Source organism: Mus musculus, chromosome 1, assembly GCF_000001635.26.
Source record: "Mus musculus strain C57BL/6J chromosome 1, GRCm38.p6 C57BL/6J".
In the NCBI taxonomy this organism is placed as follows: Eukaryota; Metazoa; Chordata; class Mammalia; order Rodentia; family Muridae; genus Mus; species Mus musculus.
The window spans coordinates 188397678-188425324 of record NC_000067.6 but is presented as its reverse complement, the minus strand read 5'-3'; the positions used below and the strand labels follow the sequence as shown (position 1 = coordinate 188425324).

Genomic DNA, 27647 nt, shown 5'->3' with positions numbered 1-27647 from the left:
TATAAAACTCACTGCTGCACAGGCACACACAGTCAGGATATAACACACACTGCTGCATGGTCACACACAGTCATGATACAACACCCACTGCTGTGTGGTTGAGGTTTACCGAATGAAGCACCAAGAGAGACTTGGGCTTAGGATATGACAACAGAAACATCAAATTGTGGACACTAGATGTAAAGACACTTTAGTTTTTGTGAGCCTTGCTAGTTTGGCATAATTGTCCCCTGGGTGACTTCTCTTTCAAGGCTGACCTCAGTCATGTTTCCTTGCAGTGGAATACTCAGCTGACTCACAGGTGTAGGATGTAGTGGTGCCTTGAGTGTCCTCTGTAGCAGCATGGCTTTCCCTGGGCTGAACACTTTTGCTCCTGTGGTAGATATCTGGCCTTGTGATTGCTGCCCAAGCTTCTTAGTTCTCCTTTGTCACAGCATCCCAGAGCATCTACACTCTCTTGGAGCTGAAGTTAGCATTGTAGTGGGAGGATATAGGCTGACATCATATAGTTACTGTGAGTGCAAGGCCATATTTACATGGATTGCAAAGGAATAAACAAGAATGCTAGCACCTTACCTAGGAGAAGTGAGTGACTCAAGAACCAGATTCAGAAAACCTTCTCTGAGCTTGAAATCAGGAACTCATAAAATAGGCCATGCTAGTGACATGCGATGAAGGCATCTGATCTCAGCAAGAAAGCCTTCCTGTTGTCTACAGGAAAATTAACCCCCTGAGCTTGTTCTGGACCTGAAGCCAGTGTCCTCTCCTTTGCTGACCCTCCACATCACCATGCAAGTAATTGAGATATGGAAGTTTGTTTTTTTTTTTTTTTTCAAATGGAAGAGAGATTACATCTCTTCTCTATGGCTACAGAGGTATACAAAACAAAAAAGACAGAAATTCACAGGAAGGACACATTCCTTTCCATTGGAGACCATGTCTCTGATGTGCAATGACAACTTCTGAAGGCAAGATGTGCTACTGCAAGAAACAACGGGTCTTTTGAATTCCATAGTTTGAAGCAGATATGGGGCCATTTACCAGGTGTTCTGAAATGGGAGGTTAAAAGGGGGAGGGGGGCTTGACTAGGTAAATCTTCATTTCTCATAAAGTTCTACCAGTGCCAGTACAGTTCTAAGTCTAAGATTCTTAGTGTGTTAGAATGTGAGAGTCTACCTACAAAGGACAGGCAGTGAACGTTTCAGGTTCTGCGCACACCATGCCCTCTATTACAACTCAGTTTTGCCACCATCCTCAGAAATTAGCCAGGAAACAATGTATAGAGAAGGGGCATCACTGTGATCCAATTAGAAATAGGAAGCAGGTCACAGTTGAGCCCCAAGTGACAGAAGGGTGACTTTAGCACAGTAGGTTGAAGTATGGCCCCCAACAGTGACCAAGTCTTAACTGGTAGAACTTGCAATCTAGTTCTTTACTTGATAAGGTCAGTTCTGCAAACATGGTTAAAGATCTGGATGTGGTATGCTGACCACAAATGATCGAAGAATATTCAATGTGATCACAGAGCTCTTTATGAAAGGAAGGCAGGGCGGTGAGAGAGACAAATAATAAACAAACAAAAACACATAAAACCAAATGACCAAACCTACCACCACAAACAACAACAAAAAAAACACATTGAGGAGAGAAGTCTAACTCAGAGAAGGCAGAAGGTTGTTCTGCTGCCTTTGGTGGAGGTGTGAATCACAGAATGGAAGGGATGAGGCCACCACTTGGTCAAGAGCTTGCCTTGCAAGCAAGCAAAAGAACCTGTGTCCAATTCCCAGAGGACAAATTATAACCAACAATTTAAAACAAATGAAAGAAATCAAAAGAGCATAACACAGCAGTGGGGATATCCCCCGGGGTTCACTGGCCAGCTAGCATAGCCTAACCAGAAAGTTCCAGTGAGAGAGATTATGAAATCATTATCATCATCATCTTCTTCACCATCATCATCATCTTCTTCATGATCCTCATCATGATCATGATTATCATCATCATCAACAACAGAAGCAAAGGCTAGGGAAGTGACTCTATTGGTCAAGTGCTGGCTACATTAATGTAAGGGCCTGAGCTTGGGTCTAGTACCCTTGTTGCTATGGTTATGGAAATGTAAAGCTGTAAGTCTAGTGCTAGAGAGACCGAGCCAAGGATTCCAGAGCTATCTGACCAGCTAGCCAAGCTGAATTGGTAATTTCCAGGTTAACTGAAAAAAAAATATCCCTCGAACTATGAGGTGTGAAGAGATTGAGGAAAACACCCAGTGCCAATCTCTGCCCTTAACACCCATGTGCACACATAGGAATATGATCCAGCCCCACCCACTAACACACATACACACACAGCAAACACTACCTATCTTCTCCTCACCCCTTAAAGAATGTCTACGAGACTAGAGGAGGAGTTAAGATGAAGACAATGGATCTTATCCTGCAGTTTCCAAAGGAAACACAGGTGGCCTGTTGACACCTTGGTTTTAGTCCACTGAAACTAATTTAGGACCTCTGACCTCCAGAATTATAAGATAATAAATCCTTGTTGTTTTAAGACACTGAATTTACAGTAATTTATTATATCCAGGAGCAAGCTAATACACCTGGTCTAGTGGGAAAGAAGAGCTGGACCCTGTCCTGATGCGCAGCTCTGTACCATTCCCAGTTTGTCACATCAAGGACGTGGTGCCATTAATAACATACAAAGTCTGGCACTCCTTGAAGAGTATTTCACAAGCTATATTAGGTAGACTTAATAGATAGAGGCCGTAAGATCATTCGAAAATGACTCTACACTTTTCCTTCTAAGCAGATCCCTTTAAAACAGTGTTCTCCTGTCCATGAAATGCACAGGCTCTTTTCTCACTCTGGAATGTGGTTTGGCCTTGTGACTTCCTTTAAAAAGACAGAATCGGGCAGAAGTGGCAGTCTCCAGCATGGAACTCACATGCCTCTGTATTCTTTTCTCTTTCCTGACACTGCCCCTGCCTCATGATCCTGAGAAAACTGCACTGTGAGCATGGGAGACTGATTGGGGTCTGTGACCTCTGTACCCTCAGACGGCAGCCACTGACTCACAGAGTCACGGGGAAGCCCGGGTCTATGAAAAATGTGCACCAAGTTTTACATCTTTGCTGCACAAGAGTAGATCTCTTTTCGAGAGAACTGTCTGCCTTTATTTGAAGTCACTGATGTGGTTCTCAGAGCAAAGACCCACCGAGACCCACTGGTGATGGACATCATAAAGACTGCCAGACCAAATCTACGACATGGTGTTCACATGGAGGATTTCTGCAGTAAAACCTAAAGAATCCCGAGGCAGGAAAGTATGACCACATGTTTTGTGACGTCTACGCTTTCAAACACCCGAGAAGCCTGGAGTCCTGGTCTTGCTAGAGGAACACAATTGCAGTTTAATGCAGTTAGTTTAGTAAACTGGCTTCTTGGGGCTTAAAACAAGGTAAACTGAACTAATGACTCGCAGTGGCTTTAAACACTAAAGAGGAAACATTATGGGTTGTGGCATGTGGGAGCTACATTTTTAAAAAAATAGTGGGAGAGAGGACCAGAAGAACGTGAGATGCCTTAAGTCTGGAAAAAAAATCACTCACAGTCTACTTGAGGGTGATACTAGGAAGTTCATGTGCCCAGCACAGAGGTGAGCCAGATGTGGCTCACTTTGATTTTTTCTTTCTCTTTGTTTTAGAGTTAAACACATGTTATACATATTTCTTGCTTTATTAATTTTTTTTAAGCACTGGACAGAGATTTCTTGCTTCCCTGTGCCAGGGATGGTTAAATCAGAGGCAAGTGAATCAATGTTTTCACTGGAAACAGCTCTTGGAAGAACTTGGCCACCTTTCACTGATGGGCACACTTGGAGGATGGACCATGAGCTTGAAAGCTGGCAAAGGCTTTCTCAGAGTGGGCCCACGATGCCCTGATTGACAAATGCAATTTCCTCGTCTCTCTGCAGTTCAGGTCAGTGTCTGTATTAGTTCATTTTTTCAGTCCTTTGGAATTATTTTTAAAGAGTAGCAGAAATGAACCAAGAAGACCACGACCACCAAACCCAGAGGGCACTGCTTTCCTCTGTAAAGAGCCAGGAAGACAAGACAGGGATAAAGAAAGCCCTCAGCATGGGAAAGACACCTGAATGAGGGCCTCACAGACTTTTCCAACCTGACAAGAAACGCAACCTGCTTCTACACCCTGCCTGCTTGGCAACAGAACACTGGAAATTAGTACATTTATATTAGCAATCACTTACCACAGCGACACCAAATGAGTTCCTTACGTTTCATTTCTAAACAAGACATATTATTTCCTGTAGTGTATATCCACATACATCTAGACTATAAATAAGCTTCTTTTGAGAAATAAAATTTTCTTTTAGTTTCTCTCAGGTAGGGTGTCGTGTAGCCCAGGCTGGCCTCGACCTTACCATGTAGCAGAGGTTGACCTAGATTGATTTTAATCATCTTTGACTCTCATGCTCCTCTCTCCCCAAGTGGTAGAATTATAGACATCTACCTCCATAGCTGCAGGATAAAGCTTTCCTATGCCATATAAGAACCCATATGGTTTAGTCTACTCTTTACTGTAAAAATAGATAATGTGGGAGAAGTGTAATGACAGCAAACAGAATTTAGCAGAGACATCCTAGAAGACTATCATTCAGAAAAGAAATAGGAACCATAAACAGGCAAGAGTCTATTTGTTTCCTGCTCCATGATGAGCAAACACACACTGGAGGAAATCTTATGGTGCAGTGTGATGTACTTTCCCCTTATGACCTTCTGTGAGAGAAGGTCTCTTCTCTAATGGCTCTCCTTGTTAAAATGAAGAGAGATGGCAGAAATCATCAGAGAAATGGGAGGGTCAACTCACATCATAAACAGCTTACTGATTCCAAAAAGCACACATGGATGGTGGAAATCGCTGTTCCCTTTCTTTCTTTTTAGTAAGCAAAACTGTTTTTTGTTTGTGTGTCCCTGTAGTGTATATGTAGAGCATATGCATGAATGTGTGTTTATGTGCGCATGTGTAGACAGATGCCAGAGTGAGATATCTGGTGTCTTGCTATACCAACCTCTAACCTATTCACTTGAGATGGGCTCTCTCACAAAACTTGAAGCTAGACTGGTGTTATTAAGCTCCAGTGACTTTCCCATTCCCCTCCTCCACAGCACTAGTTCCAGGTGAGCATATGAATGAATGTACCTGGCTATCTATGTGGGCTCTTGAGGTCGAACATACATCCTGATGTTTGCCCAGCAGGTGATGTTACGTGATGATCCCGGACTAGGAGTGTTAGTCTTTCTAGGCTCTGCAGTGAAGCTTTGTTGCATGTAGCACTCTGACTTTCCACAACTCTTTTTAGTGTTAACATATGGATTATGTGCTATAATGCCAAGACTAGAAGTCTGTAAGCCCTATTAAGACACCTTTTATTTAGAGAGAGACATGCAAGGCTGTATATCCCATAAGTCAGTACAATGAGGACATGTTAAGATGGAATAATTGATGACCTAAAGAGGTGACTCAACAACAGTCATTGATTAAGTAATTTAGTGGCTGATGTCAAGGACAGAGCTTAGCCGGTGAATAGGAATGTTACTTAGGAGCAAATGGCAAAACGGAGAGCTTGGAAACAAAGCAAGGAACAGTAGGGGCTTGGACACAGATGGAAGAATATAGTTTACTGATTATGACAATTAAGTCAAGGATACATTAAAAAAAAGGATGAGTTATGAACAGCAAACAGGAGTTAGCTTTTCAATTACCTTTGACTGGAGCATCCCATGGCCTGGTGCGTCTGACCCATCACACCCAGTCCTGTCTTCATTCAATCTGGATATGAATGGAGTCATCCACAGCTCCTCTCAGCTTTCCCAGACAATGAAAGATCCAGTAAGTAGATAGGTGTGTGTGTGTGTGTGTGTGTGTGTGTGTGTGTGTGTGTGTGTGTGTGTAAAACACTAGAAAGAATTTCAAGTGCTGTGTATCAAGTCAACTTTCAAATTAGATTCAAATTAGACATTATAAAAAGTAAACTTCTTCTCTTGGGGCTTTTTTTCCTAGTTCAGAAATGATAACAACAGGGACTCTACAAACAAGGGTTGCTTGGTTGTCCCTGTCTCTTTTGATACTCACCTCCTCCCTCACATACAGTCAGTCCCAAGAGGAGCTGGTACTCATCGGCTGGGCACAGCAGGCTGCATACTCTGACCTCACCTATGCTCACAGACATATGCCTCCCTTGCAGTCAGAAATGGCTTCCTACTTTGGGAAACACTTTCAGGTTTCTTTCCATGATCTCTGTCTTCCTCAGGACTCTTTCCTACTAACAATTCCAAATGTCTCAGGTTTGCCTCTATTGCAACCACTTTCTTATTCTCTGCATATCCCACGGGAGTCTCCCCTATTTCCTCTATCCGGGAACTTACAGGCTTCCAGCTGATGCTTTACACAGATGCTAAGGGAGCCCACTTCATTTTTCTTGTTATTCTAATCAGAACCCCCACTCTGATAAACTTTAAGAGTGTCAGTTAGAAGGCCGAGTAATACCTTGCCTGGCCAAACTAACCTTGGATAGTCTGTCTCTCTGCATTCATATTTTCCAGGTCTAAATTACATATCAGTCTACCCACCCCCATGACTGCAGGTGATTCATGTGACCCTTCAACAAGTGTTCTAGATCCCTTTAATACGACTCGAGTGTAAGACATCATGGATACTTCTCTAACTCCCTCTAGGGCAGTTCTACTCCCTATCAATCTTTCCTTAACTCTTATTTATCCTGTTTTTTATATACATTAACTTTGATAGAATGAGAATCCCACCTGTCATTTAGGGGACTAGGGAACGATGTCACTCGGTGGTAGAGCACTTGCTTAACATATGGAAGACCATATGTTCCACACTGATATTACCAACATAATGAGTCTGCTATTCCTTAGCTGTCTGTTTTTCATGGGTTTGGTTATTGTATGCACAAAGTGTGGGAGATGAGGAAAAGATGCAAAGAAATGAACAGGAAGAAGCAATAAAATTGTTTGTAAATGTAAGTGAACACAAGATCAGGAAATCACACAATAATGTTCAGGCCTTATAAAGCAGGGCAAGGCCAAGGAGAGGAGCTGGTAATGAAGAGATGAAGGTTTACCTGTGTGCAACTTTATCCAGGGAAGGGGCGTCTGTTAAATCAGGGAAGAATTTGATGAAGCAAGGTTCAGATGGGAGGATTGGGAGGTGAGAAGGAAAGGAAGGAACAGAAAACAAAACTCAGGAAAGAATCACACTCAAAATAGGACAGTTTTACAAAGGTTGTTGTCCTCTATGACTAGAGAGAAAGCAAGACTTTATAAGAAGGCAGACATCCTGGAGGCAGTGAGGCAATCTGGAGACATTCATTTCTGTTGCCATGTCATCTGCACAGTGGAGGGCTGGAACATCTACAAGGTATTCAAAGAGCTGAAGCCAAAGGCGTCAGCTCCCATCTGAAGAGGCAGGAGACTAAGGTAGCAAGAAGTACATGCAAGATGCAAGGCTCTGGGACCATTCAACAGAAGCTTATCCTCAGTTAAGTCAGCCCAGGGCAGCAGCAAGGGATCACCTATAGAATGGACCTAGAGCCCAGCAGAAGGGACAGAGCTCGAAAGCAGAACAAAGATGGCTTTGTCCTGGGGTGAGAGCAGAAGGTCACAAAGCTGGTCACATGGTTGATCAATGTAGAGCCAGGCAGGGACACCAAAACAAAAATTAGATGAAGTCCAGGGGCAGGTTAAGTGGTGGTTCTTGGATGAGAGAGTTGGACCAAGGTCATCTAGTCACAACACAGCATTTCTGGAATCTTGAAGATTGGAGACACAGAAAGAATAGGCCAATGCTAGACATGGGAGAACTTCAGTAGGCTTTGGGCATTAGAGATGAATGGAAAGAAATGTATTATCCCCATATTAGCTTTTTAGCACTATAATGAATGCCCCAGACAACATACAGAGAGAAAGTCAAGTCTTTAGTGGTTACTCCCATTGTTGGTTGCTATGGTGACATGTCATCATGACACATCATGGCAGGGGAATGCTTGGGAAATGAAAAACACAAAAAGGAAGGGACTGAGGTTCCATATCTCCCTCAAGGACACTTCCCACTGGAATGACTACCTCCCACTGGACCCTAATTGTTAAAAGAAACCACATCCCAAAGGAACCAATGTAGGACCAAGCCTTTAAAGCACTGGTTTTCAGATCCAAACGACAGTGCTACTCGAAGTACTCAATGAATGAAACTTGGAAGAATAAATATGAAGGCACGATGCGTGGGAGAAAAATACTTTCCTGTCAAAGAATAATGTTTAATTTTATTAAGGTCGCTCTTTCTCTGAGTCAATGAGTCAGATGGTATGTAGAAATATTCAACTTAATCTGCATAAAACCTGTTATGAATCATCTTTCTTTAAATTCGTACTTGTCGAGATCTTTCGCTCTCCTAAAATCAACCTGTCATAGTTTGGCTCTGTCTTCTATACTCTATCCTTTCATAAACCACATAATTTCACTAGATTCAAAGTTTAAAATGACCTCGGTGCCTTCCAGTACTGCAGGCTCTACTGTCTTCTTTATTTCTTTCTACTCCTCATTAGTTAATGTTAACATTTAAATCTACTGTCGAACCCAGAGGCTCCAACTCCAGTGCTAGCCAGACATCCTGCAGAGTGACAAATGACAGCACACTCCACTATAAGCAGGTTTGGGTCCTGGATAGGTGTGATGGGTGGAAATAGAGAAAGAAAGCAGGATTTTTATCTAACCAAAAGCAGCCTTGGATTTAAGGAAATTGATGGGTGAAGATTGTGATAGACTCAAGGGAATAGTGTCTTTCTTTTAAAAACATAAGTCGGGACAAAGAAAGGAGTTTAGATGACAAACTGCTTGCTGTGAAAATCATCACGACTTGAATTTGAGATTCTGAACCCACACACAAAAGCCAGGCATGGTGGTTCACAGTTACTGGTCTAGTAGGTCCCTGACTCAGCCTGGCCTAATAGGCAAATACCAAGCTAGCTGGAGACCCTTTATTATAAAGGCCAGCTCTTTGAAATAATACCCAAAGTTGACCTCTAACTTACACACACACACACACACACACACACACACACAACAAACAAACAAACAAACAAAAACAAAAACAAAACAAATGAGACAATGAAGATACCTCTTGGCCAATGAAGAGGGGTTTTGTTTGTTTGTTGATGACGGGAGAATATCCAGAGAATTCACAAGGGCAAAATGGAGTGATAACTACTAAGTGTAGTAAGCAAGATATCAAGAAGTAGAAAATATGTTACCCAAAGAACATTTTTTTAGAAGTTATCACTTGAAAATTGCCAAAGTTCTTGTTGATAAGAAAAACTAAAGATAAAAGTCTATAATGTTTTGTCATCCATACAAATAAAGACTTACCTTCCAGTCAGGGGATCAAATCTAAAGTAACTTTCTTGACACTGGTGACAGCTACGCCCAGTGGTTGAGGGGTCATGGCAAGAGCACTGTCCCGTGACACTATTACAGATGTGGCTCACAGCACCAGCTGTGTGGCATAAGCATGGCAGGCAGCCAGTGGCATTGCTGGGAGAACTGTAAAAGCCTAGAAATAAGAAAAAGGATTCATTTTCAGGTTTGGTTCAATCTTCTCTCAAAGTGACAGCGTCTTGACAGCAAACAAAACCAAAATGATATCAAGGGACCTCTGGACCTTACTATAAGAGTGACTAGAACTCTTCTTGATGAATATACTAATGACAAATAAAAACAACCAATCAGTCACCTACATGAAAATTTAGTGTAGGGGCTGGAGATGTTGCTTGGTGGTTAAGAACACTCACTTCTCTTATAGAGGCTGTCAGTTCAGTTCCAAGTACTCACAGGCAACTCACAACTGTCTCAAACTCCAGTTCCAGGAGATCTGAGACCTTTTGGCCTCGCTGGACACCAGGTACCTGTGTGATGTACATACATACACACAGGCAAAACATCCACTCACATTTAAAATGAATTTGCAATTTAAAGTAACTTAGGCCAATTTGAAGTTCTTCAACTAAAACTTGGCCCTCTTCTATTCACCTCCAAATAGTTTCCAAATAGGAAATGTTGTATCCGATATATCAGAGAGACATTTGGTAAGAAAGTCAGTAAAATACAGATTCCAAGTTAGCATTTAATTAAACAATTATTTTTTTTTATTAAAAAATCACTTTACTCACACTAAAGGGTTATTATTAGAAACTCAAATGTAATTGATCATACAGAACATTGTTAAAATTCTCAACCCTTAAACTGTCTCCTTCACGTGTCATCTATGCTTTGTTAATCATGGAGACCTATGGGACAGTGTCTCCAGAGGATTCACAATCTTCCACTGTTCCTTCCCAGCGTCCTGTGAAAGCTGCCGCTAAGTTTTTCATGGTATGTAGCAGGAAATGGTCCTTAGATTCGCATGCAATAATCTGCTTAGATGCTATCATGTCTTCTATGTAAATTGGAAAACAGAAGCTTAGATCAGTTCACAATACCCTTCCCCCCCCCCCCCGCATGCCCACTACCACCATACTGATACCGCTCCCCCGCCCCTGCATGCCCACTACCACCATACTGAACTAATGATTACCATAAGCCAGTTTCAAGCACAGGCTGCGCAACTCCAGAAGCCATTTACCCACTGGCAAGCTCTGATCTTTCTCAAAAGATACTTTCAAGGTCTCTTTTCTCTATGTATATCTTATTTCTTTCAAGAAAAATATAAAAATTAGCCAAATTGCTACCGTGGCTTCCCACTTTGTAACCCACCACTCCAACCCCTGCATGGTCATTTTCCAACACCAAAGACTGCAGAGTTGTTTTTACTTTTTTCCAATCATGACCCTTGAATGCCTTTCTAGGGGTACAGGGTGGGGGTGGGGATGGGGGACCTGCTCTGTCCATGGCAGTGGTTTCAATCTATCTCTGCTGCTCTGTAAGCCAGGTCCCCTCAATTCCATGAACAAATTTCTCTAGGCCAATTCAGGCATGCCTCTATTAGCTTCACTGCACCCTGCTGATTCCCACCAGTGCCCAGAAACATGTAATTAATCTAATTTTCATCAGCCTGTCACCTGCATCAGGGTCAGAACCTCATCTGTATAAATCATCATTCTCTCTGCTACCCATAGTAGGGCTTCACTGAGCACTGATGAGCTAATAAAAACGGACGCAAGGAGTGTGTGAGCTCCACAAGTACTGTACTCACAAAACATACATGTGTTCACCTAGACGCACAAGTGCATGGGCATGAACCACACACACTGCACACAGACATGCTAGACATGCCTCACATACTGCACCACGCACACACTCTGTTTAAAGATTTCCATTTTATTCCACAATCCACATCCTTTTCTTAGGTCAAAAGTAAGGAAAGAAAAGTGAGGCTCATAATCACACTGGAGTTCTTTAAAGTCTTCTGGAGCCAGAAGATGGATATCCACAATACAAAATCAGAAAGGCTTTAGCCATTGAACGAAACATCAAGGGTTCTTGGTGTAGTGTGTGTAGATGCATGTGTATGCCCGCATGCAGATATCTACTTGATGCACACACAAACACATTCAAAATGCTACAAGGAATGCTTAGCTGAGGCAACAGGAAACAGAGAGAGAGAGAGAGAGAGAGAGAGAGAGAGAGAGAGAGAGAGAGAGAGAGCACAGAAACTGCCTATTGAGTGAAGTTATGGAAAATGAAAATATACTAATGTCACGATCATTAAGTTGGTGATATATTAGTCTTACTGAAGAGAATAAGCCGCAGAAAACAAAGCTACCCCTCCCTGCGTTGTCTGCTGTGTCAGGAAAAACAGAGGATGATTGTGCAGGCCTCTCATACACTGAAGGATCTAGTTACAAAGAAGCCATCATCCCAAAGTCACAAAAAAAATCAGTCTACTCTGTCCTTGTCCTAGCAATGCTCTCAGACAGCTTCAAAAGCAGTAAAAAACATGTTCGTCAACAGTGAATGGAATACATGGAAAGATCCAGAACACCCAGGCAGATGGCTCAGGGAGCATTATCTTCATGACAATTTACAGCCAGACTACATGTTTTAATTCTCTGTGTTTATCCTTACATCCATTTGAAGGAATAGGTTATAGTCACATCAGCTAATATCTCTTCCAGTTCCTTGTTTGTCATATGATCCAAGTCACTAACTGCTAAGGCTTCTCTTTGGTCTCTGAGAAGGAACTGTGCTTTCTTTGGAGCAAGGTACCTAGCTCCTTACATTCATAAGGGTGGTATCACGGAGTCCTAACAGCTCTTCAGGTGGGGTAAATGACCCATTAGTATAGAGGCTTAGAATTAATTTGGACTTATTGCAATAGCTTTGAGCCACAGATTTACATAGAGCCATTTGTCTGTGTATACAAATAGGTGTGCATTTTGGAATATAAGATTGGGTAGCTCATATCTTGGATAGCAAGACACTGTACAGAAAGACATCAGAAACATAAGCAGGGGACAACCACCGACGAAAGCGTGAAAAGCACACAGCACCCACAGAGGCAGGAAGCAGGCATGGTGGACGTCAGTGTGCAGAGAATAACGGCTGAGGTCTCACCCACACTGGAGGATCAAGAGAATGTGCCTCTTCCCAGGACATGATTAGAAAGGTTAATCCCACCAGTATTTTAGTTGTCCTATTTTTAAGCAGTTCAATTAGGATGACGAAGGCAACTTCCTGCGCACAGATTACTTGCCACATCACCTGAATGTGCCTAATTCTAGACCATTACCTCTCCTTTGATGGCTTCCAACTATAGAAAACAACGTTTCCCCTCCCCTCCCACTTAAACTTCCACTCCTGAGTGTGGCTTAATTATAACTGACCTTAATTTCTTCTGCAACTCAATACATCTCTGATCTCACTCCATTAGCTCGGCTTCACGGTCCGCATCTTCACATCTGTATCATGGTAAGTGATTTTTTTTTTCTGAAACTGTTCTCCCTCATGAATGTCTTTCTGCTGCCTTCTTAAACACAGCCATCATCAGGCCAATGTGCTAACTTTGTTTTATGTAGAGCTGAGAGTTCCCCGGCACACACCAGCCTGGCAAAGCTTACCATCCCTTCTTGTATTCCAGCTAACTCATGGTCCTGAACAATGCAAACCTCAGGTAGAGGATGGAGTGTCCAGCTCACAGAGAGTGGTCATCATATCATAACACTGTTGTATGCCAAAGAGCCTCAGAGAACTCCCAGAGTGCTACATTATTAGTAAGACTGGGGGCATCATCTCCTGTCGGGGCTATTTGTGCAGCACAGCACCTGTCCTGAGCATAAACGAGAGCCATTTCCTAGCAATATCCCTCCTGGGGACCATGAACAACTAGGCTTTGCTAAGGTCCTGAAATGGGAGAAAGAAAACAAACTTAACCTCTGGGCCATGTTTAGAAAAGGAGGGCAGCGCTTGGCTCAGTACTCATTATAGGCCATTAGGAGACAGTACCCTGCACCTTAAACTATGGACGGGATGTTCGTGAGAGGAATCTGTGGTGAGAAGGGCTGGATAATTAGGGTGTCTGGATGCAGTGCCAATGGCTGTCATTTTCAAATCAGGATTCCAATGCTTCTCTTCATTTGGGTGTTTTATAATAAAATAATGCTGCAGCATTTTCCAGACTTTAGACCCAACGTTCCAGGGAGTACAAACACAATGCCCCTTACCCCAGTGTTATTTAGAACAATTAATTCTCTTATTAAGTTAGATATGCTGCAAATGCTATGCATTTATTTTTCTCTTTTGGCAACTGTTCACTCCTCTGTTACCTTAACAGTTCTATATACTCTTACAGCCAAGCTCAGATTTTGTCTAGTAAATTATCCATGCCCCCATCCTTGAAGAACCCATCATTCTCATTCCCGTCTATCTTACATGCTTCTTGCATTTATAGAAAGCAGCATTCCTGTTTAAGGCACAAGGCATTTGCATGTTTGCAATTTTATGTCTGGTACTATATTAAATAGATGTGCCAACTGAAAACTGGATACAGCAATGAAATGAATATATAGCTTAATGGGTGGATGGAAGGATGGATGGACAGCTGGATGGAAGGAAGGGTGGATAGACAGAAGGAAGGATAGGTGGGCAGATGGATGGAAGGATAGGTGGACAGCTGGATAAAGGATGTGTGGACAGTTGGATAAATATCCCTTAAAGTATGAAAGTATTTTTCCCAATAAGAGGAAAACATTATTATCAATAGGAATTTGTGAGTCAAGAGTCACTGGTCAGAGTGGTCCAGCCTCTCAGGGAATGTGGAAAGGGATGTAAGTATCAGGACAATAAAAAATGTGACTTTTGACAAATCATCTGATGAATCAAATGAGAGATGGAAAATGTCAGACACCCCGCCTCACCCCCACCCCAATCCTCTTGCTTGTAATTACAGCAAATGGCGTGGTGGAGGCCAATGTCCTAAGCTTTCTAGTGGACTCGTGTTTTTAGTAAAGTTCAGCTTTCTTATCAGTGTGAGCATTTGTGAGTATGTGGGAAGACTCTTAGAAGCATGTTTCCTCTTCATTTCCTTCCTTGTTTTTTTTAAGACAGCATCTCACTATGTAGCCCAAGCTGGATAGCCACTTACTATGTAGACCAGGCTATCCAGGAATTCACAGAGAAATGCCTGTCTCTGTCTTACCAGTGCTGGGATTGAAGGCATGGACCACCATGCCCCATCATAGCATACTTTCTAAGCATCACACACAAACATAATAAAAAAAATACAAATACTGAAATCTCTGATAATATCAGGAAGACGAAAATGATTACACGCTCATACATATTGTCACAACCCAAGTCAAACTTTTATATTATGTTTCCATTCTACTGTGTTTCAGTATCTATCAAACCAGCACTTCCAAGTATCTTCTCTATGGTATAGAGACTATCTATGAATTCTTCCAACATTCTATATTCTGTATAGATAATCCCATTTCTAGAGCCTACTCTTCAGCTTTTCATTTACTCACTCAAGCAGCCCTGTATAATAGTGCTATTTTTTTCCATGCCTATTACTTGAATCTTCCACAACAAATGAGATATCCCAAGGCCTGAAGCAACAAGCTTCAGCATCACGGGTGGAGGGGAAGCTGAAGATGAGACATTACAGATATTTGAAACTATATGTCATTCACAGCTCCCTCAAGTGGTCTTAAATGAATATTTAAGACAATTTTTTTTTCAGAAAACTCCCATAGGTTGAGGTGGTCAGATTCTCAGGGACTTCTCAATGCCTCTTCTATTATAAGATTCTACTCCCTTTTGCCTTACTAGGTGAGGAGAGAATGGATCTTCCATCATAGAAATATGCATATTACTTGGGACTTCACAGCCAGGCTCCAAGGCAAAGCCGAGCACTTGGTAAATACTCAGCAATTATTATGCACTATCGTTACTGAAATTGTTATCATGAAGTCTCCACAGAAATGAGATTCTTTTAAATGGAAGTTAAAATAACTCTTCCCTCCTTCCACATATTCGGAAGAGTATAGTCCAGGTTCTCTAAGGCAAGATTCTTTTCTCGCCCTTTGTCATGGGAGAGATACTGATTGTGAGACCCAGATCACTGGGGTAAACACATTAACTCAAACTTTTTTTCTACACCAAGCTCCAGGACATTGGTGTGATTAGATTCTCTGTACCAACAGAGGCTCTAATTTTGAATAGAACATCAGCCACCTGATTCCAGTTCCATCGGCGGCAGGGTCTTCATGAAATTCTGGTTTATGAGCCCATCACTTAGCCAAGAGGATATGCTTCCTAATGAAACAAGATACTTTGTTTTACTCCCTAATCGTCTATGTGACTTATAAAATAAAAGGCAGAAGCCCATGCTGGGGAAAACATGAAGCATTGTCCTATTAGGACTCAACATGTCACGAGAAGCTGTTTCCATTATCAACTAGGCTTTATTGTATTTCAAAGCTGCAATGCCCTCAATAAAACCCCCTGTCTGCCTCTGGTTCTCAAGGACATGGGAGGGTCACTAGCCCAGGACGGCTTGACATCTTTCCCTGCCTTTCTCGGCCTGGCCTCTGATTAAGCACGGCTGCTGAACGGTACGAGGTCATCCAGAGCTGGAGAAAAAAACCAAGGGAAACATATTTAGTGCTGTATTTATTATTGTGGGTATGTGTACGTTCATCTTTATACACACACTACAAATAATTTTAAATTAAAGCATTTTAAAAATACTTAATGGAGGTTAAGCAGGATTTTTAACCTCTACTCAAGTTATTGAATGGCGTATTAAAACCAATGTGTCTCTAACGTGCTCTCCAGTGCACATTGCTGTGTTAACAAATTGCCTATAAATTTCAGCTGAATTAAGTCCATTCCTTGTAAGTATGTACTAAGGTTAGGTTAATAATACATGAGATTTCATTATACAAACCTTCCTCAGTGATGCTTTTTAAGAAAGTGGGGCAAGAATCTATGTGGAGCCCTCTAGCATGGGCCAATTTATATTTATAGTCAAAGAAGAGAAGCAGGCAGGGTTTTTAGGCTGGGATTTTTTTCTCTAGGTCCTATTGCATGTGCCTAAGTATGCAGGTACCCTGTGTTATGCGATCTTGGACTCGCATCCCCAAGGAAGTAGGGAAAAGTAGAGAGTGATGCTGGGAAGCATGTCCACTTCCTAGAAAGATTCTAAGAAGTTCTCCCTGCAAGTTCCATCTTAAGAGAGGAAAGCCAGAAAACAAAGTTCAAAGTAGAAATTCTTAAGTCAGAAGATGACAAAACCAACAGTCATCCTGATTACACTGTGCCCCATTCTTATGGTGTGCATGTGTGAATACTTTATCTTGTTTTGTTTTCAAAGCACACACAACTTGGGCTATCATTCTTCCTTGCAGAGCAGGAAAGTGATCATCTGGAGGCACAAGGACATCTCCACAGGCCTTGGCTGTTCCCACACCTAAAAATAGGCAAAGGCAACGGAGGTATTTTTATACATAATTACTCATTCAATAAATATTTATGGATAGCCGTTTATGAAGGTTCTATACCATATGCCTGAGAGATAGCATTGCATGACTGTGCAGAGTCACAGTACCAGCAGTTGGCTGGGGAGACACTAACATAGTCAGGGAGCCTCGGGAAATTGCAGACCATGGTGCCGGGAAAGCCTGCCTACTTTGTGCTTCACTCTGCTGGAAAGCCGGTGGAGGGTGGGTTGACCAGACTTGGCTGGCTTTGGGGGACTACCTGATTCTGCAATGGCATGGCCAGGAGTCCTTGAAGAAAGATAAAGCAGAGAGTGAGAGAGTTTGGAATTTGCTTGTCTAGTCCAGGAACAAGTAGCTTAGACTGGGGAGGAATGACTGGGAGTGTTAAGATGTGGTCAAAATGGAGTCACACTGCGAGGCAAAGCTGCCAGGACTGAGTGTGATGGATGAGTCGGGAGCTTGGCGAGGAAGAGGAGTCAAGCCTGGTTAGAATGATTTGACATGACAAGATTACAGCCCAGAAAATGCAGGGCAGCACTGTCAGTTAAACATGGTAGATTGAGCAATCTTTTCCTTCTAAAAATTCCCCCAAATGAAATTATTTTACTCTAAATGGGGATAGCAGTCAATAACACACATCTAAGGGGAAAAATAAGGATTTTTCAGTAGAAAGTCCCACAACAAGCATATTGATCAAGCTCACATAAACCCAGAAAGGAAAGTGTGAGCTTCAAAGCATCAAAAATCTCTCCAGTCCAATACAGGGTTGATTTATCCCTCCCCCAAGGAAGAGGTTGTTGGGCTCATGGTTTAGGAGAAGACAGGAAGCTCTAACTGCAGAAGGAAAACACAGAGGAAAAGGGATTGGTAGAACAAGTATGGGGTGCGGCATCCAACAGGGAGCTCCTAGAAAGGCTGCCTGTGACAGATAATTTTATTTCTCAACCTGGCCAGACTTGGCACGCAGTTAGTTATCTGGTCAAAACCAGTTTACGTCTTGCAAGGAATCTATGAGGTAGATTTCTGCAGAACAAAAAGAGTGCTCATACCTAAACAAAATGGTTTACCGATCAGCAGAATTGTTAAACAAAAAGTACACCAGCTGGGGAATTTCTGAAAACAAGATACATAGGTATGGAAGAAACAATAGAAACATCCAGAAAGCTAGAGAAGAGAAAATACAAGACCTCTAAAACCATGGTATGCTATTTTGTGAAAATTGTTTGAAGCACAAGTAAAGTTTCACACACCTTTTTGTATTTGGATAGTTGGATAGTCTCAAACAACAGACAACTCCAGAAATACAAAATGCAATGAATTTGTTCCTCATATTCTTTTTAGATGCTACTGGAGCATATGTTGAGCCATTTATACAAAAAACAAAAAACAAAAAAACCCAACCAACAAAACAAGCAAAGATAAGAGACATGAAAATCCAGAACCCAACATGAGGCATCTGCAAAGGTGAGGTGTGGAATCCAGCCGTGGGGCAGGGCTGAAGATTCTGCCCAAGACAGAAGAGGAAGGTCAAGAGCCTGACCTTCTACAAACTGCAACAGTCAAGGGGAAACACTGAGTATTGTCAATCCTCGGAGTAGAAAAAGTGGGCCATGTCCTGAGTCACAGAGTTTGGTTCTTAAAAATAGCCAGACAATTTCTATAAGGTGATGCAAAGGCAAATACTCTTTCTTTTCTTCAGGAAAAGAAGTATAACACATTCATGGCTAGTTCAAAAGTAGATCTAGAGTCACAGCAGTCACTCCTGAGCACTGACAGAACTATGGAAAAGAAATGTTAGGAACCATATAGGGAGCTAAGTACTCATGGACTGACCAGAGAGAGTCTCTAAATTCAAAACAGTCAACAGGATGACGAGATGGCTCCGATGAGAAGGACTCTTACTGTCACGCTTGATGACCTGAATCCATCTCCAGACCCCTCATGGGAGAAGGAAAGGACTAACTCCCCAAGGTTGTCCTCTGACCTGCAAACACACACTCACTCACACATGCACACACCCAAATAGAATTAAAACATAGAAGATCGAGGTACAACAGTAAATGGATAATATTAAAAATATTAAATTTTAATAAGTATAAAAAGACTGAAAGCCATGGGGCAGTTGCCTATGGCAGAGCTAAAGCAGAGGGCTTTGAGGAGGACTGACTCTTTTAAATCACAAGTCTTTGGTTTATAAATTGTACCAATGAGAATCTTGGTAAACAAAAAAAATTTAAAAAGAAGGTGCTGGAAAATCACTCTCCATCTTTATTTTTACCTGATTCTTCCCTGGTACCCCTACCCCAAACCCCAAGCCACCTCTGCCTTGATCCTGCCCTGGGACCCCTAATCTCAAAACCCACCCAGCCTTCTAGTTGGAATTGAAATGATACTGATTGCTTATCCTTTAGGAGACTAACTCCCTTTTGCTAGTTACCAAAGTAGAGATGCCACAAAACTCCTTCCAAAAAGGATGGGAACAATTGCTGTCCTCTTTAAAGGAGGGCAGAGTGGGTATTACAGCCAATGATGAAAAAATAGCACTCATCCTTAAGCATTTCTATATTTGGTTTACTCTGTGCCTATTTAATTTCTTAGCGCATCAGTGTCTTTGGGACAAGGGCTAACTAATTCAGCTATCGTGTGTACAAAGACAGTCTAATATCTTATGCATCAAGGATGCTTGGTCAGGAGTTTCCTTAGTTGGAGAGTCTGAGAAATACTCAAGAGTTGTATCAATAGCCAGAGTAGCTGATTGGGCTGTGTACTCTAAATCGAGCACTTGTAATCTTAAATAAGGAAAAAGTGGAAACAATAAAGAAAAAATCTAAGAAATAGTGACAAACTCGGCCTGCTGTTCCTCTGCACAAGGCAGTTTCTGCTTCTCCCAAGATCACTCCTATTCATTTTGCCATCCAGAGACTTTTAAACATTCAGAGCAGTTGGTGCCACTGAGGAAGAATATGAGATACACGGCTAGAGAATGGAGCAGCCCTGAAGCTCTGTAGACCATCGCTGTAAAGGGGATGTTACATATGCATTTGTAGCTTAGCTTACTACCACTTTCCATGTCAACTGTCACTCAATGAAAGCTCCATTCAGTAGTGCAAATACAAAATTATTTGATTAGTCTAAGACACCTACAGTATCCATGATCAAAAGTCTTCTCAGTAGAGGGAAGATTTATCAGTATAAGCAACTGGACTGCTTGGTAGAGTATTACAATTCCACTCCAGAGTTTATAATCCTGGGTCAGTATCTACAGATGCCTGAGGAAGAGACCCTGTATTAGGTAGTGTGTGAGTGAGACAGATATGAGATTATAATCAGAACACTATGAAATATATGGAAAAAACCCTCCAAAAACTAACAAGAGATTTTGTTTATCCCCTTAGTGCCCCACTGACCTTTAGCAGTTTTGGTAATTATTTCAAATTTCACTAATAATTGGAGCCATTTAAAAAGTGGCAAACTCATTGCTGCTGGAGGGATTTCCTCAAGAGTTAGCAAATGGACTACTCCCAAATTTGTTATTTGATAGTTATTTGCATCAATACAATGTCTTTTCCATTTTTTGTAACAGGGGTTCATGTGTTTAATACAAACTCAGATATGTACACAGATTCCCTTCGGAAGTCTCTCTTATAGTTAGCTCTCCATGGACATGAAAAGCAGTCTTGACCAAAGGATTGGGAGTAGAATGAAGCAGCAGTGGGCACCATTCACATACTTAGAAACAGCACTGCCTACCACTGAGTAGAAACGGATGCTGGAAGAAGCTCAGAGCCATCGATTGCTAAAGGCAGATGGTGGCCACTAACAAGCCAGTGGCTACAAGAACTGTACTCCTAATCACATACTCTATCTACCGCCTTTCCCACTAAATTATCATGATATGAGGTTGGCATTCTGTTATAAATTTAATTAATTGATTAATTATATGTGTGTAGATACTTTGTATACAGACTTTGCACCACAAACACGTTTGTGTTCATAGAGGCCAGATGAGGGGATTCAATGCCTTGAAACAGGAATTATGGGCGGGTGAGGCACCTTGGGGGTACTGGGAATTGAACCTGGGTCTTCTGTAAGAACTAAAAGGCTCTGCACTGCTAAGAAATCTTTCCAGCCAAGAGGTTGACATTCTTAACAACACAATCACTCTCATTTTAATGCTGCCTACACCTAATCTGTTTTTGCATCAGGTTCTGATTTAAATTTAATTCAACTTTTTAAAAACTGATACATAACAACATATATATGGGATCAATTAAATGTGTGTGTGTTTCTGGACATGACAGGACTACTATATTCATGAGTTCACAGCAGTTGTGGTTGCTCTCGCCCTGCCCTGCTTCTCTACCCACCAACTCCCACTTCTTGGCCCTGACGTTCCCCTGTACTTGGGCATATAAAGTTTGCAAGACCAAGGGGCCTCTCTTCCCAGTGATGGCCGACTAGGCCATCATCTGCTTCATATGCAGCTAGAGATACGAGCTCTGGGGGTACTGGCTAGTTCATATTGTTGTTCCACCTGTAGGGTTGCAGACTCCTTCAGCTCCTTGAGTACTTTCTCTAGCTCCTCCATTGGGGGCCCTGTGTTCCATCCAGTAGAATCCAGTTACCAATCTTCTCCATCTTCCTACACCTCCCAGTGTCTGTTACCTATCCCCACCCCATGCTTATGTGATCCCAACTTATCACCATCCTGCATAAGGGTGAGCTCGCACAGTACCTGCCATTCTGAGCCTGGCTTATTTCTTCTTAACACCTCACCTCCAGCTCTACACAGGTTGTCTCAAGTGACAGTATCCCATTCTCTTTACCATCGGCTGATGGCTAGGTTAAAAAAAAGAAATGTGGTGTATATACACAAAGGGATGCTTCCCCCTCTTACATAGATCCATACAACTTTTATAAAAAGAAGTCATAAAAGAAGGTATTTGGAATGAAAGTGTAACATTAACATGATTTCTTGAACTTCTTTCCAGACTCAAATAATAACCAGCACATGAAATAAATGTTAGTACATTTTCAAATTTTCCTTATGATTACATATTTATAGAGGCTTGAATGAACTCACCTTTTAAAACACTGATGCTGAATATTTAGAAAATATTTCTGGTTCACTAAATGTATGAGACGATGGGAAGTTAGGCATTCCTTTAAATGAGAGCTTTTATTGGAAGAAATCAATCAATCCTACACATGCTGAATACACAGCTCTGTTACAATCTAATTCTAAAAAAAATAAATTCATACTTGGCCATCAGTCTGGGTAATTGCAAAAGTATCCTGTAATGGCTAACCATGGAAATACCAAGAAGAATAAACCAAAGCATTAAGAGAGAAATAAATTGGAAGCTGGGGAGATGCCACGCAAATATGAAGACCTGAATTCAGTCCAGAAAAACACAAGTTAAAAAGCCATGTGTGGGAGCATGCACCTGTAATTCCAGTACTAGGGATGCGAGACAGGAATGTCTTTGGAGCTCGTCATCCAACCCCTTACCCCACATACACCAACACTAAACCCAGAACCAGGGTGGCTAAGCTGCCTGAAAATGGTGTTTGAGTTGTAAGGCCAAGGTCAGGTTCCTTTGGTTATATGTGACAGCAAAGGCACTTTGGGAGCACTCCACTGCAGAGACATCTTGAAGGCAAACAGCCAAAGGATGGAAACAATGGGTCACCCTGGTTAGGATCAAGATGGGAAGATGTGTAAGACCAGAGACGTTTTGTCCAGATGAGGCAGAAGTCCATGATGCACAGAGAAAGAAAAGCCTGTTCTTTCATCTGTTTGGCTATTGCTTATTTTCCTCTGTGTCTGCATTGACACAACACACAGAAACACTCAGAAGACCACAGTCAGGGTTATTAAGAGTGCCCAGATGTCTGGATGCTGCATCAGATCTTCATCAAAAGGAGGAGGTTTTGTTTCAAGTTTTATCCAAAACTCGAAAAGCTCTTCAAAATAGGTGACACACACAGTGTATGCACAATTTAGACAGAATGAAACATTCAATTTGCCAGAAGATAATTAGCCAAAATATACATCATTGGACCTGTGGGAATCCCTTTAACATTGAAAAACAAGGACACAGAATCTTGGTTATTTACCATGCAGGAGACTGTACCCAGAAAATCAGACACCTTTTAAAAGGTAAAGGTTTTTTTAAAGAAAGAACACAAAATTAGTTCAGGAGAGAAAACCTCAACAGACAGTAAATTTGAAAGGTTGCTCACGGGGAAAAGGCACAGAAGTAGCAGCTGTGTTCAGCTTGTTGACCTGGCTCTCCACAATGCTCTTACTTCCTGGGGACACTGACTCCTTACACCAAGATAAAAACCAATTCCTGGATATGCTGATCACTTGAGGTGTCCTGACATCTCTGGCCATGCAGAATTAGCTCAGGGGTGGACATCCTGTCAAAAGGAACCAAAAAGGAATGGCCTCCCATCGCTTGGAACCGTGAAAGGCAGGTGGCTTGTAAACCCATCTGCATAACTGAGTATAGAATCATAGGCGTCATCAGGAACACATGGCGGCCAAACATGCACAGAGCGGGAAGAGGGAGCAGGGAAGCCTCTTTGGATGGGGGGGGGGGGTGGAGGAAGGGAGAATGTGAATGTTGTAGCCTGGGGGCGATGGGGGAAATTTCCTTTTACTACTCCAGCATACTTTCCTAAAGTAACATTTCCTAGGTTTACCTCTATTGATCAATGGATTTTGAAAACTGGTGGTTATGTAGCTACTCACAATCAAATTTTAACAATGCTTAACTTACCTGGACCTCTCCTGGTGTCTCTTTCCAGTCAGTTCTCTGCCACGAGGTTCAGCTCCTGGCAACCACTGATCTTAGCTTTGTTCTTATCATTATATATATATATATATATATACATATATATATATATATATATATATATATATATTTTCTTTTTTGTGTCTTTCAAGTTCATGGGATCATGAATTAAGTGGCTTTATCCATCTTGGTTTTCTCCCATAGAAGAAGGACCCTATATTTGCATCATACATACTCCCTTCCCTGTCTTCTTCCATTTCATGTTGTCTCCAAGACCCTTTTGAATTCATAATCTCTCTCTCTGCTGCCAAGATATCCCCAGTACTGAAATCAGGGCACTTGTATATTGGGAATAACCAACAGTTACCTCCCTGGACTTAAGGTCGGCTCAGTAGGAGGCAACTTCTATCTGCAGCTGTAAACCTAACCACGGACCCATGACTACAGTGTCACAGACCCCATAGAAAAACCAACTCCTGCAATTTTCCTAAATCAATATAGCTTATTTTATATACTTAAAATATGATCAAATGAACTATTAATTAAGATTATTTTAAAAAGCAAGGTCTTTACTCCCAATAGGAAACAGTCGAAAAGACAGACTTCTATAGAGTGAGATCAGACTACCATCAACTTACTTATGTGATAGCATTTACAAATAATCCTAGATGGATCCTTATGATACCAGAGTGCACATCCCTTTATGTAATAATATTTTTACCAGTCACCTCATTTAGATATTTGATCCATCGTCTAGATACTTGATATTGTACAGATGACTAAGTCAAATTCTTTCCTTTTTTTTTTTAGAAAACAAAATACTCATCCCTTTTCTCAGTTAAATATCTTATAATTGATTAAAAATGTACCCATTTCAAGAGAAGGAATTATAGCATGCCTCTAGCAGGAAGTATGTTTGATTCCTCTAAAGTGGCTCCTTTCCCCACAAACAGGATACACACGGACCAGAAAGTCTCAAGCAGGTCAAATAGCTCGGTTTGGATGGTATAAACACAGCAATGGTGTTGAACATACAGTCTTCAAAAGCTGAAACCAGAAATGGGGATCATCTGCGGTCCCTGAACTGATAAGGAGCCTCTCTTACCTGGCTGACACTGCTCACACCTTCTTCCTTGTCGATGAGGTAGACATAGACACTGGCCACTGATGGGGTCACACATGCTTCCAGGTAATGTCCCCAACGAGTCACAGTCGCACGCCTGACAACCTTGAGGATTGTCCATCGTCAAATTGAACCTGTGAGGCTTGCACTGGTGGCAACGCAGACCAGTTACCCCTAGTTTGCAAGGACACTGCCCGGTTGACTTGTCACACCTTAGAGAGCCATTTACCGTTCCCATCTTCTCGCAGTTACAAGTCAAACAGAGGTGGGAATCATTCTGATATAGGTTGAAGTAGCCTGCCTTACACTGACTACATTGTCTCCCTCCAACATTGGGCTTACAAACGCACTGCCCTGTCTCAGTGTCACAGACAGTCCCAGGCTGGGACCCAGCCTTGCTGCAGTCACAGACCTCACAAGCACTCCAGGGCAACCCATAAAAGTTTTCTCTGCAAGAGTCACACTTAAGTCCTTTGGCTTCCTTCTTGCATGCACACTGCCCAGAAAGCGGATCACAGAGTTGGTTCACTGAGCCGTGGAGGTTACATTGGCAAGGCTCACATCCATCACCATTAAAACTCTGGAGGAATTTAAATCCGAAATTGCAGCGATTGCATCTAAGCCCTGGAAACAAAACACAATGGAAAGGATGAAGGAAGGAAGGATAGCATCACGGAAGGATTGTTTGAAGATTGAACATTGAACACAGATCTGAACCTCCGAGAGGACCCCTCCAGGATGGCCATATATGCAAAAACGCAATGGCAATGCTAATTTAGCTCTACTAAGCGAGTGGTAAGCAGGGTGCTTTGTGGAATTTAATTACTAATCAATGCAACATAGAATGTGGAATACACGTATCACTTCTGTTGCATGCATGGGGACCTTTTACCCACTTTCACAAACATCAAAACTGTTATGGAAGAATTAAAAAAATGCACATGACCACTCAAGTAACTTTTCTAAAATCAAAATTGCCTGAAGAGAGCTAATAAGATTTTTTTTTTGTAGGAGGATAAGCAGAGTACAAAATACCAGCTAGACGGAGTAAACAGGATCCAATTCTCTATTATTGTAGCTAGAGTCTCCATGGAAAACTGTTAAATCATACACACAAAAACTGGTAGAAGAATAAATGTTAATATTCTTTACTGCAAATATGTTAAAGCATGTGGACATTGGATGTGCCAATTAGCCTCAAGCAGTCACGAATCATCCTCATGCCAAAGTGCCAGGTTGTATCCTGTAAATATATCAAATTTATATTTGTTTACTGTACCTTTAAAAACTGGAGTACGAGCAAAACTAAAACGTTGGTCTGATAACTGCCTTTGTGATAGCGATAGGCACATTTACATTCAGCTGTTAAAAATTAAATAATTCACATAAATATAACTTATCCAGAGTAATTTTTATTTTAATCCTTTGCAGGGTCCTATATTTTATCATTTTCAATTAATATAAATTATGCTTGCCTTGGCTCATAAAGCAGTCTCAGTGCTTGTCAAACCATGTGATCCAAACACACCTGTTCAAGCGCAGAGTGAACGCAGAGCCTTATGTTACTCCTCTTCAGAGGAGCACGCACATGCATCTTCAGAGGAGCACGCACATGCATCTTCAGAGGAGCACGTACATGCATCTTCAGAGGAGCACGTACATGCATCTTACAAATGGAGAAGGATGTTTTGTTACCGAAACTTAAACCTCTGACAACTCAGGTTAGTCTCAAAAAAGGACGCAGCCTTGGAAAGGGATTTAAGAGAATGCAATAGTGTGGTGTGTAGGCGCCCAAGTCCTTCCTTTACACTACACATACTTCATATATCCCTGAATGTAAATACCTGCTCTCATTGCCTTGAATCAATTGAGACATTTTTTCAAACTATAATTGTATAATTGTAATAAAAAATTAGTCCTAAAACAAGACTCAAATATACACACGGGCACTGGATATGGAGAAAAGTAGCCCTAAGCTGGAAGAAAATGCATAATATGTATGTATATGGACAAAAATTCATTCAAACTCCTGCAGAAGGCAAGTTCTTTAACAATGATGAATGGCCCACCTAAGGCATATCATTTAATTTCAATAAGGAAAATAAAAAAGGACCGCGATTGCTGCAAATTTTAAAAATAACTGTATTGTTAACAAGAATTATGACTCATTTTGAACTATTAAAATCGGTCTACATGGATTCATATCAGATCAGTTTTAAAAATATGCACAGCGCTTATTTGAATATGCCATACATATTCCTGACAGGTAATCTATTCCTAACGATACTCGCAGAGGCCTACAGGGCATCACACTTGGAGCTAACAAGTGCGGGCGCGTGAGCACACTTGGCATTTAACTCACAGGCTTCCCTTTTTATTCCAGATGAATGACCTACTTTAATAAAATTATTGGTGGTAATGTATTTTACCGGTGATAGAATCATTAGTAAGATTTAACAGTTTTGTTAACTCAAACAGTTTGCCTTCTGAAATGCACACAACACACCCTTGTATTTTCAGGGAGTTTGTTTCTTCCTATTAAGGAGGTAATCTTCAGCGAGGACGGTTGCTAATCCTATTAGGAAAATATATATTCACGTCAAGTGCACGATTTTATTAAAAGTATTTCACTCGCGGAGATTTGCTCTGGAAATCATCATTTACAGTATTGTTAAACGGAGGATTTA

At 41.5% G+C, this 27647-nt stretch overlaps 1 protein-coding gene across 1 annotated transcript in view; it reads right to left on the bottom strand.

The window, feature by feature from the left end:
- The window catches only part of Ush2a (usherin), a 702660-nt gene that overhangs the window by 540173 nt on the left and 134840 nt on the right, over positions 1-27647 (bottom strand). Inside the window, exons 12-13 of the mRNA NM_021408.3 lie at positions 24943-25584; positions 9464-9647 (exon numbers count right to left, since the gene is read on the bottom strand). Of these exons, the coding sequence (NP_067383.3) occupies positions 9464-9647; positions 24943-25584 (826 nt within the window). The remainder of the gene's footprint in view (positions 1-9463; positions 9648-24942; positions 25585-27647) is intronic.